At 47.9% G+C, this 17,217-nt stretch overlaps 1 protein-coding gene across 1 annotated transcript in view; it reads right to left on the minus strand.

Annotated features, from left to right (window-relative positions):
- The window catches only part of LOC311316152 (rho GTPase-activating protein 12-like), a 53,435-nt gene extending 36,528 nt beyond the window's left edge, over positions 1-16,907 (minus strand). The window contains 2 exon segments of the mRNA XM_084446940.1: positions 8,808-9,613; positions 16,767-16,907. Of these exon segments, the coding sequence (XP_084303066.1) occupies positions 8,808-9,542 (735 nt within the window). The 5' untranslated portion in view covers positions 9,543-9,613; positions 16,767-16,907.
- Between the last annotated feature and the right edge of the window lie 310 nt (positions 16,908-17,217).

Below are 17,217 nucleotides of genomic sequence, written 5' to 3' on the forward strand. Positions count from 1 at the left end.
GATGCATTCGGAAAAGCGCTCTTCCTCTCAGGATTTCTGTCACTCATATGATGGGTGAAACGTGTATTTCTGGTCTTGAATGCAAATGAACGTAGCTATACGGTCTGGTAGAGACAGCAGCACTTAGCGGGGAACTCAAACCTCGTATGATAAACCAGTTTAGCCAGATGCATTAATGGAACAGAGCAAACCACAGCAGACTGGACTGGAACAGCCCTGGCAGAGTCGAGCCTGTAGGGGGCGCAGTTTCACAGAGAGGAGACACTACTGATGGAGAAGGATGCATGACTGAGTGTGGAGATCGGACACACACACACACTGATTGACACACACACACACACACACACACACACATACACATACACACACAAACATGTTTCACGGTGCGTGTTTCCTGCTGTGTGTCATAATAGCAGAAGAGGAAGAGGAGGAGGAGAAGGCAGGTCTACTAGATGAATCGACTAATCTAATGTGACTGAATCACCCAGTGACACAAAGGAGGTTAAGGAGCTCAAGGAGAGCCTCTTTCCCTAAACCAATCAGAACAAGAGCCCCTGTCCCTAAACCAAGCTGCCAAGACCCCATTTCCTCATTGTAACTGTGCGCGTTATGAGTGTCATCACTCAGTGATCCAGAGAGGCGATGACAAGAGGGGCGGACAACATGTCAACAGCACCGTCACGTCATCCTGGCATCAGCCACGGCTAGTAAGTTACTGACTCCAAACATCGTTCTTCAGGATGGTCCATCAGAAACTAATGTTTAAATACACCAGTTTAACACAGACGGGACGGCGATGCGATATTCCAACAAGCCGGACTGGATTTCAGATCTGCTGCGACACACAGACCACAGGCCTGAGCTCCACTATGCTTGGCTTAGGAGATCACTGTCATCCCGGTATCATCCCCGGTCTCTTCATCCCCCGACCTCTGACCTGTGCTGGGAGCCTCGCGCTTGCGTTCGCTCCATATCCAAACCTAATTTGTGGCTGTGGCACTACTGACCCAGTAACCCTCCCAATCAGAGGAGTGAGTGACGTAGCTGAAAGCCCCAGTCTTTAAGCGGGGAGGAGGGGGCGGGGAAGGGGGGTTTGCGTTTGAGAGGCTCAGTGAGTGGCGCTCTCTGTCCCGAAATCACAAGGCAGGCGGCGGTCACAGACTCTCACTGAGAGGAGCAGGGCCACGAGCATGACAAGAGGGGGTCACTTCATAAGGGACCAGGTCAGTCATAATAAGAAGTCGGTCGTTTTCTCTGTACCCTAAATATGGAGTCATAAAATCTGTCTTAATCAACAAAGGGGTCGGCCCACGACTTCTGCCTGGATCTTTGAAGAATGACTGCCAGATTTGAAACAAGGTCTATTGAACAGTGCTTTCTGAAAGCCACTACAAAGACCTTCTCTTCGAAGAGACGGCCAACTATAAAGGCTCTTGTGTTCGGTCATTAGGCCGGGCTACCCTGCGATTCTGTCTCACAGCCAAGCGAAGAGGGACAGTCCTTTCCTCAGAAGACCGCATCACAGAGTACAGTCACTGACCAGACATGCTGCGACACACGGGGGCGGGGCCTCCACAGACATCCATTTTCTAACGGGAGATGATACTCTGCTGAGGGCCTGTCTGTCATTTTAGTGGGCGGTGGTGGGGTCGGTGTTATTTTAACGGATAAAATAGAAGGGGTGCAGTCAAGTCAACTCATCTCTGAAACCGATTTTTCCATTCAGGAAACTGTCAGAGGGTTTAAGGGGGGGGGGGGCTCTTAAACCACACACAGACAGCAGCAGGGTAAACACAGACACATCTCCGGGCCTTTCTCCTCTCCGACAGGAGCCGCAGGGCCTGAGATCCGGAGGGGGGGGGGGGGGCGCCCTGCCTATTCAGACTCTAAATACTGAGAATACAGACTCTAAAAGCACATGGCTTCTATTTTTTCGATGAAGCGTTATTTCCGCTTGAGCTACAGTAGCTGGTAGCGTTCTCTCTATGTGGAAAGGTGACCAGATGTTCAGTACGTTCGTAGACTCAAACAGGACGTCACCTAGTTGCAATAAATCGAGAAAAATTACTGACTGTATCTCGATTTAGCTATCGCATCTGCATTCTTTTTCCAACTAACGTTTCCTCCTGTCTTCGAACAAATCCCAAATCCACGAAGCAATATATGAGAATGAATGACTGAATGAATGAATGAACTTTCGTTCGTTCGAACTAACTATTAACCCCTCCCTAACCATTTAACCCCTCCCTTCCTGCCCCCGCGCCCCAGCTCTGCTCACCGGCCAGCTGTCCAAACAAATGTTACGTCTCACCCTCTTATGTAATGTGCCATGGCAGGGGCTTAGAGCATCCTCTTAGCAGTGAGCTCACAGCATGCGATCGCCATAATCATCATCATCATCGGCCCTTTCAAGACGGAGCGTGAATCTAAACCCTCCTACCTTTGACTACTAGCCACTCCCTTTCAAGGGATCCCATAGACAGCTGGTGTCCAATGATCGCACCGAGCTTGCATTAATCCCTGATTCGAGCAGTGAGATGAGCCGAATGAGTCTGTGTGGGTCATGTGTAAGTTTACAGAGCTGCTGTGTGTGTGTGTGTGTGTGTGTGTGTGTGTGTGTGTGTGTGTGTGTAAAGTGGTTTTGGCATATGCAGTTTAAACCATGCTGTAGTTCAATAGCATAATGCTCACGGAGTCACTGTACACTGAAGCCAGTGCCGGCTGGTATATCTGTCCGCTGAAAGATGGCACATGATTGTCGTGTGCTGAGCTGAGTTTGCAAACACTGATAGGCTTAATGGGATATTCACTGTACTGTGTTCACATTCGAGTAGACAATATGTCTCTTCTTGTTTTAAGAGAACATGCCTGTGCGCAATTAGTATGCTCAAGTTGCAAAAGCGTGCAATCAACTGTCCAGTGTTTTAAGAAAGGGCGTTTAAGTGCGCTTGAATATGTGTGTGCGTGTGTGTGTCCGCGTGTGTGTGTGTCCACATGTGTGTGTGCCGTATGCATCTGTCTAGTGCTACGGAAATGGAGCTTGGTGTCTGTATGCATGCGAAGACTGCTTGGTATGCATGAACGTATATGTGCGCGCACGCTCGTATGTGCGCGGTTGTGCGTGTGTGTGTGTTCCGTGCATGTGTGAGTAAGAGTGAGAAAGCAGCCTTACCGTTTCGTTATGGTCTGGGTACATACTGTCCCTGGTGAAGTGTGATCCTCTGACGATGGCAGTGGTGCAGAGTGGGGCAGAGAGGAGCGACCAACGCAGCCCCTGTCTGTCCGACTCTACTCTCAAACTCTCTCTCTCTGACTGGCTGACTCGCTGGCTGACTGGCTGACTGGCTGACTGACTGGCTGGCTGGCTATGCTGCTGAGCGGTCAGATCCTGCTGCGTTCGGGTCCTTGGGTGAGCAGGCGGTTGAGCGCAGGGAGCCGTGCTCCAATCCCAGCGCAATATCGCTCTGCTCAGCACAGCTCGTCCATCTGATACACACACACACACACACACATATATACTCTACCCCCGCCCCTACTACAACGCACACACACACACACACACACACACACACACACACACACACACACACACACACACACACACACACACACACACACACACACACACACACACACACACACACACACACACACACACACACACACACACACACACACACACACACACACACACAAGCTCCAAGAGGGATTAAGAAAAGCTTCCATAAGAGGGCACTGTGCTGCCCCCCCACCCCCCACCCCAACAAACAATCACGCTCCAATCAAAGAGGGCAGTCTGGGAGGTGGGGGGGGTCAGGCTACTGGGGCAATAAGCTGGAAGAAGGGGGGAAAACTCCTGACTCTCATTCACCACTAAGCGTGTTAATGTACTCTGGTGGGAAGTATAAAATAGTTTTCCTGTTTCCATACAACAATTACGCTTCTGTAAGCCTAATATTGCCTAGCCTGATATAAGTAGGCTAGCTAAAGCTGAACATGTAATATCTAATAGGATGCTGCTGCTGGTGGTGTATAGCGATGGAAGGTTTTAAAACACGTTAAAATAATCAACCTTTTGCACAACTTTCATTTTCATCTAGCAGCATGCCCCAGGCAGATGAGCAGGCGAACCAGCATGCAGTTTGAACAGAAGACAGGGAACTGGCAGAGATGGAAACAAGATAGGCAGATTGGGGGGGGAGAGGGAGAGATTGGACCTTTGGTTTATTACACAATAGAACAGAGGAGTGGGTGGGCTTGCTGCCATCCAACCAACCAGCAATCCAGCCTGCCAGCCAGTCATCCAACCAACCAACCAGCCAGCCAACCTGCCAGCCATCCAACTAGCCAGCCAGCCATCCAACCAGCCAGCCATCTAACCAACCAGCCAGCCAACCAACCATCCAGCCATCCAGCCTGCCAGTCAGCCATCCAACCTGCCAGCCTCCTTGCCCACCAGCCAGCAGCGGTGGAGAACAGGGCTGAGTTTCCCAGAGGCATCGTAGCGTGGCGAGGAAACTCAGCCCAGACCCTTTAGAGGCCCTCCATTAAGTCCCATGACATAATACATTAATAAGAAGAGAATTAACATGACTGCAGCTGCAAGCTAACTCTCTCTAAAAACTTGGGCTCTTAAAGGAGTAGTAAAGGGAAAAATCATGTTTAGCCCCGTTTTAAGGTTACTTATGATCATATACAATGATTCAGATAAAAAAGTTGACAAAACTAGCACTTTTGAGAAAGTCTGATAATTGCTCTACCACCGTTTTGGTCATACAATGGATGTGGGTGGGCACCTTGAAAAATCATTAAAAAAACATGTTAAACTCTCAATTTCAAAGACAAGAAACTCACCGAGGTGTTAGTTAATGTTCTGACATATAATTCGCCATAAAGTAAGATTCTAGTTCATCTGGAAAGACTTTTTAAAATATTTATCATAGAACTATTTAGTCGCAGCACATACGTGTGTAAACTTCTGCAAACTAGGTAGCCTAGCAACATAAACAATAACAATAGCTACCGTAAGTAGTTCCACTTCCTGAATCCCCTCAGCGGATTGATCTACACATCTACAACGGTCGCCTCAATGATCAATAAAACCCTACAGGATTCATACATTGTGGCGAATTTGATGTCAGAAAACCAACGGACACCAATTACCCCCTTGGTGAGTTTCTTGTCTTTGAAATCGAGAGTTTAACATGTTTTTGAATGATTTTTCAAGGTGCCCACCCACATCCATTGTATGACCTGGTAGAGCAATTATCAACTTTCTCAAAAGTGCTAGTTTTGTCAACTTCTTGATCTGAACCATTGTATATGATCATAAGTAACCTTAAAACAGGGCTAAACATGATTTTCCCCTTTACTACTCCTTTAATGGTTTAGGTCAAATTGTGTGTGTGTGTGTGTGTGTGTGTGTGTTTGTGTGCGTGTGCGTAACTACTGTATAAAACAAGGTGTGCCTCATTGGGAAAACTCAAGAACAAATGGGTGTGGAGTGCACTAAAATGCAATAAAACGAAGGGTAGGTCTATACAACTATCACCCGGCCAATAAAACACAAACAGGAAGTGTTTCCACCAATCACCTAAGAGGAAGTCAGATACTTTGTTGATTACAGCAGCTCCCAGGGAGAAAGGGAAGAGAGATGAGAGAAGGGAGCTCTGATTGTATATTATTGTCTCTAATCAGAGCTCACTCAGTTTCGTCTCTTATCCGGCTCCCTTTCGGGTGACTTGACGAAACACTTCCTGTTTGTGTCTTATTGGCCAGTGTGATACTGTAGTTAGTGCAATTTCCTTTAAAATCATTTTTGAGAAAGAGGGGTAGATTTCTGCTGACTCACTGTATGACACTAACAATTAGGCCAACTAAGGGCTTAGCAAGCTGAAGGAGGATAGAGAGCATGGCTATGGTGATGGGGGGGCTCATGCTAATCTGATGAAGAGGATAGAGAGCATGGCCATGGTGATGGGGGGGCTCATGCTAATCTACGCCTAGCACAATCAACGTGCTGAGCAAGCAGATAGAGGATGTCTCAAGGAAAAGTTTCATCGTTTTAAAACAAATTGCATCCAGAGGTCTCTCCGATAATGATCTGGCATGATCAATAACTCAAACCTAGCCTGCAGGCCTCTTAACAGAAGCAATCTTCCAATCCTACCCACCGAGGAAGGGAAGGGGATCGTCTAACAGCAAACGACTCCATCGTATGTCAGTCTCGCTCCACCGCCCTCCCAACGTCTTGTACAACGGCTGTAGGAAAACCAATCTGCCTGCTGGAGGATATATCACGACGAAGTGTAAACCGGGTGTAGGTTTATCTATAATATGCAACGGTGCAGCAAATTAAAAAGGCATTGAGACGTCGGACTTGTCTTCAGATGTGGCTAGGGGAAGGAGTCTGCCTGGATGGATTGAGTGTGCAATAAACTCTGGCCGTGGGGCTCAACAAACAGAAGCGATACTGAACTCTGCTAATAACCTGCGTTGCCATTGGCTGTGCCATTGGAGGATGAAGGAATAAAACTAGGCCTATAGGTGTTAGAAAGTGGGCCGCTAGCTCTATAGCACATACTGTAGGCCAGAGGGTGACAGAGGATCATCTTAATGTTCTCAAGTTTGGGGTGAATCAACCCCTGGTCAACTAAACAATGGACCGCACTGGGATGGGTAAACCGAGCTAAGATCTGCGCCCTCTCCAAAATACTACTCTTCAGAACATCCCCAACCTGCAGGGGGAATCAACCGGGTGAGGGAGGGTGGGGAGGGGCTGCCGGAGGAGGGTGGTAGACACGAACACACGCACTTATACACACACACCCACGCACACATGCAGCATGCACACACACATACACACACACACATACACACACACGCACGCACACACATGCACACACACACATGCACGCACACATGCGCGCACACACATGCACACACACATGCACACACACACACACACACACACATACACACACACAATAAGAGAATTAGCCCAATGTTGGGATACTCACTCAGTCACTAATCAAAGGAGCTGACCGAGCCAGTTGGCACTGAGGCCCATGGCATGAGAACACAACACAAAAGGCCAGAGGACACTGCCTCTCTTTTCTCTCTATTTATCCTTCTCTCTCTCTCTCTCTCTCTCTCTCTCTCTCTCTCTCTCTCTCTCTGGGAATGGGAGAAGTGGGGTGTGTCCAAGCTATACAGAGAGGCCGAGGAGTAGAAGAGTACAGTACAGTACAGCAAGGTACTGTAGAGCAGCGCACAGCAGAGAGAGAGAGAAAGAGCGAGAGAGAGAGACAGATGAAAGGAGAGAGAGAGAAAGACAGAGAGAGACAGATGAAAGGAGAGAAAGAGAGGAGAGAGGAGTCTGCCACCTGTAGCAGGCTGTCAGTAGGTACACAGGAAAAACAAACAGAGGTGCACCCTGTGACAGCTCAGTGAAACTACTCACAGTTTCCCTCTGTCAGCATCGTTCGATCGACGCCGCACCAAATTCCTGTTTGATTGCATTTATCTGTAGCGCGGTGCGCCGAGACATACTGCACATCCGTGATGCTCTGTGAGGCCCCGGCCACGCGCTCGGGCCTAGTGAGCGTCATGCTGACTGCATAGCTAACAGACTTAGCTGTTTTAGCTATAACCTTGTACAGTGCATCTCTCCCTATTCTATAGGGTTAATGTATACTGTACCTTGTCCCCGTCTTAAAAATAAATAAAAATCAATCAATCAACATATAGGCTATCACTGTCAAATGACAAAATAGGAGTCCAAAACCGAGAACGAAACATTAGGTGCTTTTCTGAGGCTGGTTGGCTGGCTGGCTGCCCACATTTGGCAGGCTGAACAATGTGTGACCTTTCTCTTGGGCATCGGTTTAATAGGCCCATTACAGGGATTAGGAAGGAACTCCATTTTGGGAGCAGTAGATAAACTCTTTGATTGCCCTCTGTGAGAGTTTCAAGGCTACAACGTATCACCTGAGAACAGCAGAGAGCCTAGTTTGAGACTTCCATGTCTTGACAGTCGCTTCCATGACTTAACCAACCAGCCCGCCAACCAACAAACCATCCAACCAGCCAACCAGCCAACCACCCAACCAACCAGCCAACCAACCAACCAGCCAACAGACCAACCACCCAACCAACCAGCCAACCAACCAACCAACCAACCACCCAACCAACCAGCCAACCAACCAACCAGCCAACCAGCCAGCCAGCCAGCCAGCCAGCCAACCAAACAACCAACCAACCATCCATCCAACCAACCAACCAACCAACCATCCATCCAGCCAGCCAGCCAGCCAGCCAGCCAGCCAGCCAACCAACCAACCATCCAAACAACCAACCAACCATCCATCCAACCAACCACCCAACCAACCAACCAGCCAACCAACCAACCAACCAGCCAGCCAGCCAACCAGCCAACCAACCAACCAACCATCCAGCCAGCCAGCCAGCCAGCCAACCAACCAACCAACCAACCAACCAACCATCCAGCCAGCCATCCAACCAGCCAGCCATCCAACCAATCAGCCAGCCAACCTGATCTGTCTGGCCAGCCATTAGAGAGGTTAGATAGAGGAGGAATTACTACCACTGGGCATTTCTAGAGAGTAATAATATAAGGTTCCAGAACTTAAATTAATAAGAAATAATAAGAAATTAGGAGCATTTTCAAAGTCAGCTGGATTACTTGACACGCACACGCACGCATGCATGCACGCACGCACACGCGCGCACACACACACACACACACACACACACACACACACAGCCACCCCCTCTCGTCTGCTTACCTGCAGGTGTTCGGTGGAGCTGCTGCTCAGCTCATCCCCCGACTCAGAGTCGTTGGTTCGTCTCTCCGAGCCCTCTCCGGCCGAGTCGCAGTACTGGGCGCTGTCCACGTCCAGCGGCGCTCTCTGGAGGTGGTCCGGGGAGCGGGCGCGGGCACGGGGCAGCGTGTTACACCGGGATGGGTGGGGGGGCCCACTGGGCTCGCCGCCCTGGAGCAGGATCTCCGCCAGGGCCCGCTCGTGGTCCGTGGGGCTGCCCGGGTTCTGGTTGTCCATCGGGTGCCGGCGCGAGACGGGCGGCGTGGGGCAACCGGATGAGGTGGAGGGCGAGGGGGAGACGGGCGAGGGCAGGGGATGAGCCTGGCCGGACGATGACCACTCCCCTCCTGGCCGGTGGAGGTTCTCACTGGAGCGGCGGCGGAGCTCCAGGAAGCTGGGTTTGACCCAGGCCGCCGAGCCCCCCTGGTGACCCGGCGTCGTCCCCGGGGGCATGAGGGGCATGAGGGGCTTGGGGGGGGGCATGAGCGCCTTGCGGGCCTCCCTGACGTACTGGGCGGGCACATAGAACGCCTTGGTCCCCTCCTCTTTCCTCACCTGCCACCAGTCCTCGTTGGTCTTGCGGACCAGCATGTAGCATTCTCCTTGGTGGATGGAGATGAGGCGGTCCTTGGCCTTGTACTCGTAGTCGTACTCCACCTCGATGTAGATCTGGCCCGGGGCGATGGGCAGGTCCGCCATGGCGGCGGCAGCTCGACGTTGGCACTCAGGCTCAACACGATGGGCTCGGAAGCATGGCTCGACGGGGGCCGCTGGGGGTGGAGCAGGGAGGAGGGAGGAGGGAGGAGAGAGAACAGGATGAGTACAGGGTCAATCAGTGCCACATTTCTGGCAAACTCCTCTAAAATGTCTGGTTCAGCTGGTCAAACCTGGGTTAACTATGGGATTTCTGGGAACGACTATAACATCCATCCTCAAAGTCCGGGCCCCGGTTCGGATCCAGACCCAACCACAATTGTCTCCGGACTCTGAGCAAATTATAATTTTCATAGCATTTGCTTTTTGCAAAGTTGCCTGTATCAAAACCCAGGTAACGTTAGGCCTTTTTTAGTCTCATTAATTAACGCAAATTGCTCAACGGGTAACCGGTTAACCGGAAGAAATATGGCTGTTATGCCGGAAAGGAAAATATGCAATTTCTCCCACCCCTAGAATGGATCGAAAAATATCGGTGGTGATTGGTGATTTGTATTATTTTCTTTAAAAATTGACCTTTGGATTATTGGGGGAAAACATTGTGGACCTTTGGGATTTGTATTTAAGTACCCCTGGGCTATAACATCTACAGTAGCAGGTCTCTGTAAAAAAAATAAAAAGATAAAAGATTTAATTTCGTTGAGACTAACCTGGTTAAATAAAGGTTACATTTGTAGAACAGGCCACAAGTAAACTCACCAGCAGCAGGCCACTAGTAAACTCACCAGCAGCAGGCCACTAGTAAACTCACCAGCAGGCCTCTAGTAAACTCACCAGCAGGCCTCTAGTAAACTCACCAGCAGGCCACTAGTAAACTCACCAGCAGGCCACTAGTAAACTCACCAGCAGGCCTCTAGTAAACTCACCAGCAGGCCACTAGTAAACTCACCAGCAGGCCACTAGATAACTTACCAGCAGGCCACTAGTAAACTCACCATCAGCAGGCCACTAGTAAACTCACCAGCAGGCCACTAGTAAACTCACCAGCAGGCCACGAGTAAACTCACCAACAGGCCACGAGTAAACTCACCAACAGGCCACGAGTAAACTCACCAACAGGCCACTAGTAAACTCACCAGCAGGCCACTAGTAAACTCACCAGCAGGCCACGAGTAAACTCACCAACAGGCCACGAGTAAACTCACCAACAGGCCACGAGTAAACTCACCAACAGGCCACTAGTAAACTCACCAGCAGGCCACTAGTAAACTCACCAGCAGGCCACTAGTAAACTCACCAGCAGGCCACTAGTAAACTCACCAGCAGGCCACTAGTAAACTCACCAGCAGACCTCTAGTAAACTCACCAGCAGGCCTCTAGTAAACTCACCAGCAGGCCACTAGTAAACTCACCAGCAGGCCACTAGTAAACTCACCAGCAGGCCACTAGTAAACTCACCAGCAGACCTCTAGTAAACTCACCAGCAGGCCACTAGTAAACTCACCAGCAGGCCTCTATTAAACTCACCAGCAGGCCACTAGTAAACTCACCAGCAGGCCTCTATTAAACTCACCAGCAGGCTTCTAGTAGACTCAGCAGCAGGCCTCTAGTAAACTCACCAGCAGGCCTCTAGTAAACTCACCAGCAGGCCTCTATTAAACTCACCAGCAGGCTTCTAGTAAACTCACCAGCAGGCCTCTAGTAAACTCAGCAGCAGGCCTCTAGTAAACTCACCAGCAGGCCTCTAGTAAACTCACCAGCAGGCCTCTAACTCACCAGCAGGCCACTAGTAAACTCACCAGCAGGCCTCTAGTAAACTCACCAGCAGGCCACTGGTAAACTCACCAGCAGGCCTCTAGTAAACTCAGCAGCAGGCCTCTAGTAAACTCACCAGCAGGCCTCTAGTAAACTCACCAGCAGGCCTCTAGTAAACTTACCAGCAGGGCACTAGTAAACTCACCAGCAGGTCACTAGTAAACTCACCAGCAGGGCACTAGAAAACTCACCAGCAGGTCACTAGTAAACTCACCAGCAGGCCTCTAGTAAACTCACAGGCACATGGACCCACAAAGGCGTCCGAGAAATAGATAAGATTACAGAGGGAGGGAAACAGTAGTAAACATCAGTAATATGACTCACGTGTTTCTGTCTCTCCCTCTCTCTGCCACTCTTTATGCTTCTCTCTCTGTCTCTTCTGTTCTTTCTACCATCGGGGCAGCAAAGTCCCCGTCAGTGAATGACATCTGATCCACACAGCTGGGTGCAGCTTATTCAATTCACACATACTTATCTCCTGATGACACACACACACACACACACACACACACACACACACACACACACACACACACACACACACACACACACACACAGACACACACACACACACACACACACACACACACACACACACACACACACACACACACACACACACACACACACACACACACACCTCAGGTTGACAAGCTCAGGTGCTCTTGCACAATCTCACCTTTGAAGAGGCGTTTTCTTAAAGGACTGTCACTCATGGAAAAGTAATGTGGTAATTACTTGCATTCGAATATTCAAATATTTTATTTGATTACCTAATTAAATAAAATTGTACCTGATTGTACCTCAATTCCTTTTAGTTGAGTGCATTCAGGTTCCAGAATGGTATTGTGGGCTATGGGGTAAAAGTATAAACTTGTTTCATAAATGGTCTCAACACCAGCGAGCCCAGATTCCTGTGCTGTGGCTAGGTGCTCGGGAGGAACTGATGTGTGGATTGCCTAAGGCTCCTCAACAGTTACAACAAGTTTCATTCTGAATTTGCCTATTTGAATATTACGAAACACCAATGTCTGATGCCGCGTTCCAGGTAACTCGTAACCCGTGTTTTTCCAACCTTCTACATGTGAAAATGCACTGGAATGGCAGTCAAACCCGTAACTTCCCACCCGTGAACTCGTACCAGATCGATGTACTCCCAGTTGGCTTTCTGACGTCACACAGCCCTCTAAACAAGATGGCAGCCCACATGGGTACGGCGACAAAGATAACTTTAGGGCAACGTAAAGTACATTTGTACGTTGTAATCAAAATAATACAAACGATTATGCACTACAATCTGCAATGTGTATGTAATGATGCCCAAATATGTTGATGACACGAGATAGCTAGTGTAACGTTAAGGTAAACCTGAACTTGACCATGCAAACGGCGAAATGTCGATGATGTCAATAAATAAAATTATGTAATGTTTAGCTTGCCAGCTCTGACAGTGTGCCAGATCTCAAGCTTTTGCCATATTGGCTTGTTTACATTTATCCAGAATTCCACGCACTGAAGTCGTGAGTCGTGACTTGAAGTCGTAACTTACGGGCTCAAAATCCTATCTGGAACGCGGCATTAGACGCGCTAGTTAAGTTACGTCTGTGGATGTTAGCAGGCTTCTTATGCCTGGGTTAGACAAGCTCGCTTCCTCGCCGTTTAGGCTACTGATCTTACGGGTCTCGTTGGCTCCTCGCAGTCACGCGACCACAGCGTTTGCGTTATGGGCGGGAATCTCTTGGCACCTCACTATTTGATGCAATTCCGATTCAGAGGGCAACGATGCGATTATAAAACGATTATCAATGCATCTTGATGCATCAACAGTTTTTATTGGTGTGTGTGTTGTATTCCCAAAGTATTTCATTTTTGCTCGACACAACTTGCATACTGTGTGGGTCTTGTCCAGGTCTTTTTTCCCTTCAACTTCATAGAAGCCATAGTGCTTCCATACTGTACATTAGGGCTGTCATGGTGAATACATTTCGTTTTCGCTCCCGATGTTGTGTAAGCCAGGCCTTAATAAGCCTCATGTTCAGTCACATTCCCAGACCACCAAACTCAAACACATTGGTTTGAAATCATACCTGGGACCTCTGAAAAGTGTCCCAATGAAGCTCCCACACCGCCCCACCAGTGGAGCCAAAGGCTTGTGTGTTTTACCCTCCGCAGAGCCAGGGAGCTCACCCAGGCAGGGGCCCTGACAAGAGTCCAGCTAAATTGGGACTATGAGGGTAGGAGGATGCAAACATAGCCAAAGCAACATCCTCCCGTCCTCCAAATAAATTAGATGTGCTGTAGTCCTATATGACTTTATAGACATTTAGACAGCTTAAGACTCACCTGTTTTCACTGGCTTTCTGAGGCTAGTTAAGCCATACATCCCTGGCCCTGGTATGATTGTGTAGTTTTAAACGGTGCACTTTTATATTCAGTATTGTTTGCATCCATTGTCTGTTTTTATTTTATTTGTATATAATGTAAAGCACTTTGGTGCAACTTCGGTTGATTTTAAATGTGCTATATAAATAAAGTTGACCTTGACCTTGACCTATGAATTACCACAATTGTGTGCCATTATTTCCTGAGGTATAGGGATATTACTTGACAATGCATTGTGAACCCGGGCCTAGTATTGTATCTTGGATAAAATGTTGGCATCGTGACAACCTTATTTCCAGCACATCTCCATCTCCACCAGTAGGCAAGATGGTGTATTACGGTAATCAGACTGTCATTAACTCCTCGGGGATTAACCGATAGGAATCCCTCCACCATATAGCCATATCAACAGGGCTTAACATACAGCCAGTATAAGCAATGCTATAGCAAATCCCTGGACATATTCAAGCCAGGGTTTATTTGACAGGCCAATCATCAGCCAACGAGCTTCGTGCTCTTTGTGGGTAATATATTATACATTTACAGATTTGATTTCCCCGCCTATCTGTCGGCACATGCACCTATCCCAGGTCAATTTAGAAGGCCTCACGGGAAATTATATTTCTATCCTTACCTAATCCTTATTTTGAGGACACTGGTTACTAAGTGAAGTCTCATCAATAGGAATGTACATCACTCACATTTTTCAATGTGTCAGTCAGACTCCTACTGTTATAGGCTACGCTAATGGAAGATGCCCTGAACACAGATTCAACCACAGTACTAGGCCTGGTCCCAGACTAAAACAAGTCAAGGAGGGTTTTCAATGAAACGGCCTCACACTTCCAGCCTGGGCCTGATATATGTCCAGGAAACCGGCCTTGAGATTGTTTATAATGAGTCATAACAAACCCTTTAAACACTCCTGCTTCCGTCACACTAGAACTGCTACCCGGACAAAACGCCAAGAGACTTGTGTCCTCAAGTATGGATAAATGGACTCTCAGAAAGTTCGATGATGAGTTTAAACTTCTGAGTAAGTACAAAAACAAGCTGAACGTGTTAAATGTCAAACTCTCTCTAACACAGTCTCTGCTAGCCTTCCCTGGCCACTTCGCACAGCCTTAGAAGTAAAGAGGGCTGAATGCAGCAGATATCATCACTCTGCCACTTGTTGATTCAGCTTGACTGCCCTGTCCCAGATAGAAGACCCCTGGGGGAATCAACATTACTAATCACTTCAGCTGGTGCTCCATCTTCCCCTGTCAGGCGCTGACCTACAGAGAAGCCCTTCCATAAGAATTAGGAAAGCTGTTTGCCAATTCTATCTGCTGTGATAGGAATGGTTTTTAATGAGGTCTGGGACAGGCAGTGCTGGTGGAACTGAATACAAACGATGTGTCAGTCGTAGGAAGATAAAAGAGAGGAATGCAAGGAGAATGTTAGAGGATGGAGAGATAGAGAAAGAGAGAGTTATGCTAATCTGTGTTGACACCTGAGCCTGTCACCGCTGCCGGTCAATCAGAAATGCTATATACAAATAATGTAATAGAAACATGGCAGGAGCCTGCCCAATGCGTGGAGGAGTGATGTGGTGGAGCTGGGGTTGTCACCACCTAATCAGTGCTCTAGAATCTGCCAAGATCACCACACTACGTATGGCTCTTTCACCCTCCCTACACACTGATGAGGCCAATGGATGAAACCTCTACCTGCTAGCATTTTCTTTGCTTCTCTGAAGTATAAAAAGGAAAAAAAAGAGAATTAAAACAGCAAAAGATGAGTTGCAGTCAGCATGTTCTGTGATGTGAGAGGCTGGGAGCCATATCATATCTTTTCTCATATCTTTTCTGGTACCTTTTCACCTGTCCACACCCGCTCCCTCCCCGGTATGGCCTGAACGATGCTTCAGCTAGGCCAACACTTTTTACTGGGGTTCCATGGACTGGTCCAATAAACTGTGTCTTAACACCAGCTGTCTCTTGGGTGACTAATCAAATGAAATCAAACTTTATTTGTATAGCGCATTTCATACACATGTAACACAATGACGTGTGTGCTCTACTGTCTGAAGCGAAGCTCATCTCATCTCACTTTCAGAAAACGATTTTCAGGACACATAAGCTACCAACCCTACAAACAAGAGGACCACACAGAAACAGGATGATGCATAACCTCTAAATGTAGCTACAAGCCAAATATATTGGTGACAGCTTGATACCACCGTCTGCCCCGTTTACTGCACCAAAACGTTTAGGCCAATCTGACCCACACCTCAATATTCAAGCTTTAGGTGGTTAGCTAGATTGGATCAATAAAAAATTGGCCAGTTCACCAAAATAGCCAACATTACCAAGCATTTAGGTTTCAGAGCATGACAATTGTAGGCTACTGATAAATACTAAATAAAAGTAATAAGTAAAAGTAAATGTAGGCTGCACTACGTAATATGTAGGCTATACTACGAATGTATTGGGGGCTTATGGCAAGTTTATCACTATTAAAATAGCCTTATCTGACTTGTGTAGGCTAGTGCTAGCTGATTCATAATGACCAAAGCAGCTGATTTCAGGAGGCTGCTATCTAGACTTGATTCTGGGCTTTACTAGCTAGTCACTTGAACATGTAGGAACTTGTCAAAACCTCTTTCAGCAAAACGGCTACTTTATGTTAGCTAGCCTACCTTCCAATCCTGCTTCCTGGAGCACTGCGTTTACTCACGGCTCTAGGGAGTTGGAACGGGTAAATTTGAAGGTGAGAATAAAATAGAATCATGTTACTAAATACAACGTCAGATTAACTCTCTTAAGCACTGCATCGACTATACGGAACTGCTAACTTGCAAGCCAATTTAAAGGGCTATATAACCAGATAATTGTCAACATACATGCAATAAGAACAGAACGTCTCGTGGCCATGAAAGCCTCAGTCAGAACAGGTTCATTTTCATTCCAGCGAACAGAGGAATGCTAGCTAGCAATAAGCTAACCTTGCTAGCTAACTAGCGTTTAGCTAGCTGGCTTAACTTGTTTTAAAAATGTCCAATGTGTGAGAAGCCACTGACAAACAAACCTTCTTTACTGGCGGAGTAGCGTTAATCCTTTGATAAAAGTGAAGCACTTGATTTGACCACAGAATGTAATTCCATAAACTTTTCGGACCCCGTTCCCTCTCTTCTCAGTCAGCTCGAGCCCGTATACCGTCACACCGTTCCTCGGAAGGAACGCGCTACAACAAGCACCTCTGCCTCGTTTCCACTTTCCTTTCCTGGCGTTCCTGCTTATTTCCCTGCTTGTCGAGTAGCTACCTCGGTCCATAAGCTTTTTCTCAGGTGAGTGCAGTGGTGGGACACTAGCACCACCTAACGGCCGAGGGAACGTATTAGTGAGCTAATTCTCAGGCAACGATGAAAAACCGTGATTTGCGGATACATTGTACTGTCTCTGATGTATGTGTGTGTGTGTGTGTGTATATATATATATATATATATACAGTAGGACCCCACTTATCCGAACCCAACGGG

This window comes from Borostomias antarcticus (assembly GCF_949987555.1).
Source record: "Borostomias antarcticus genome assembly, chromosome: 12".
NCBI lineage: Eukaryota > Metazoa > Chordata > Actinopteri > Stomiiformes > Stomiidae > Borostomias > Borostomias antarcticus.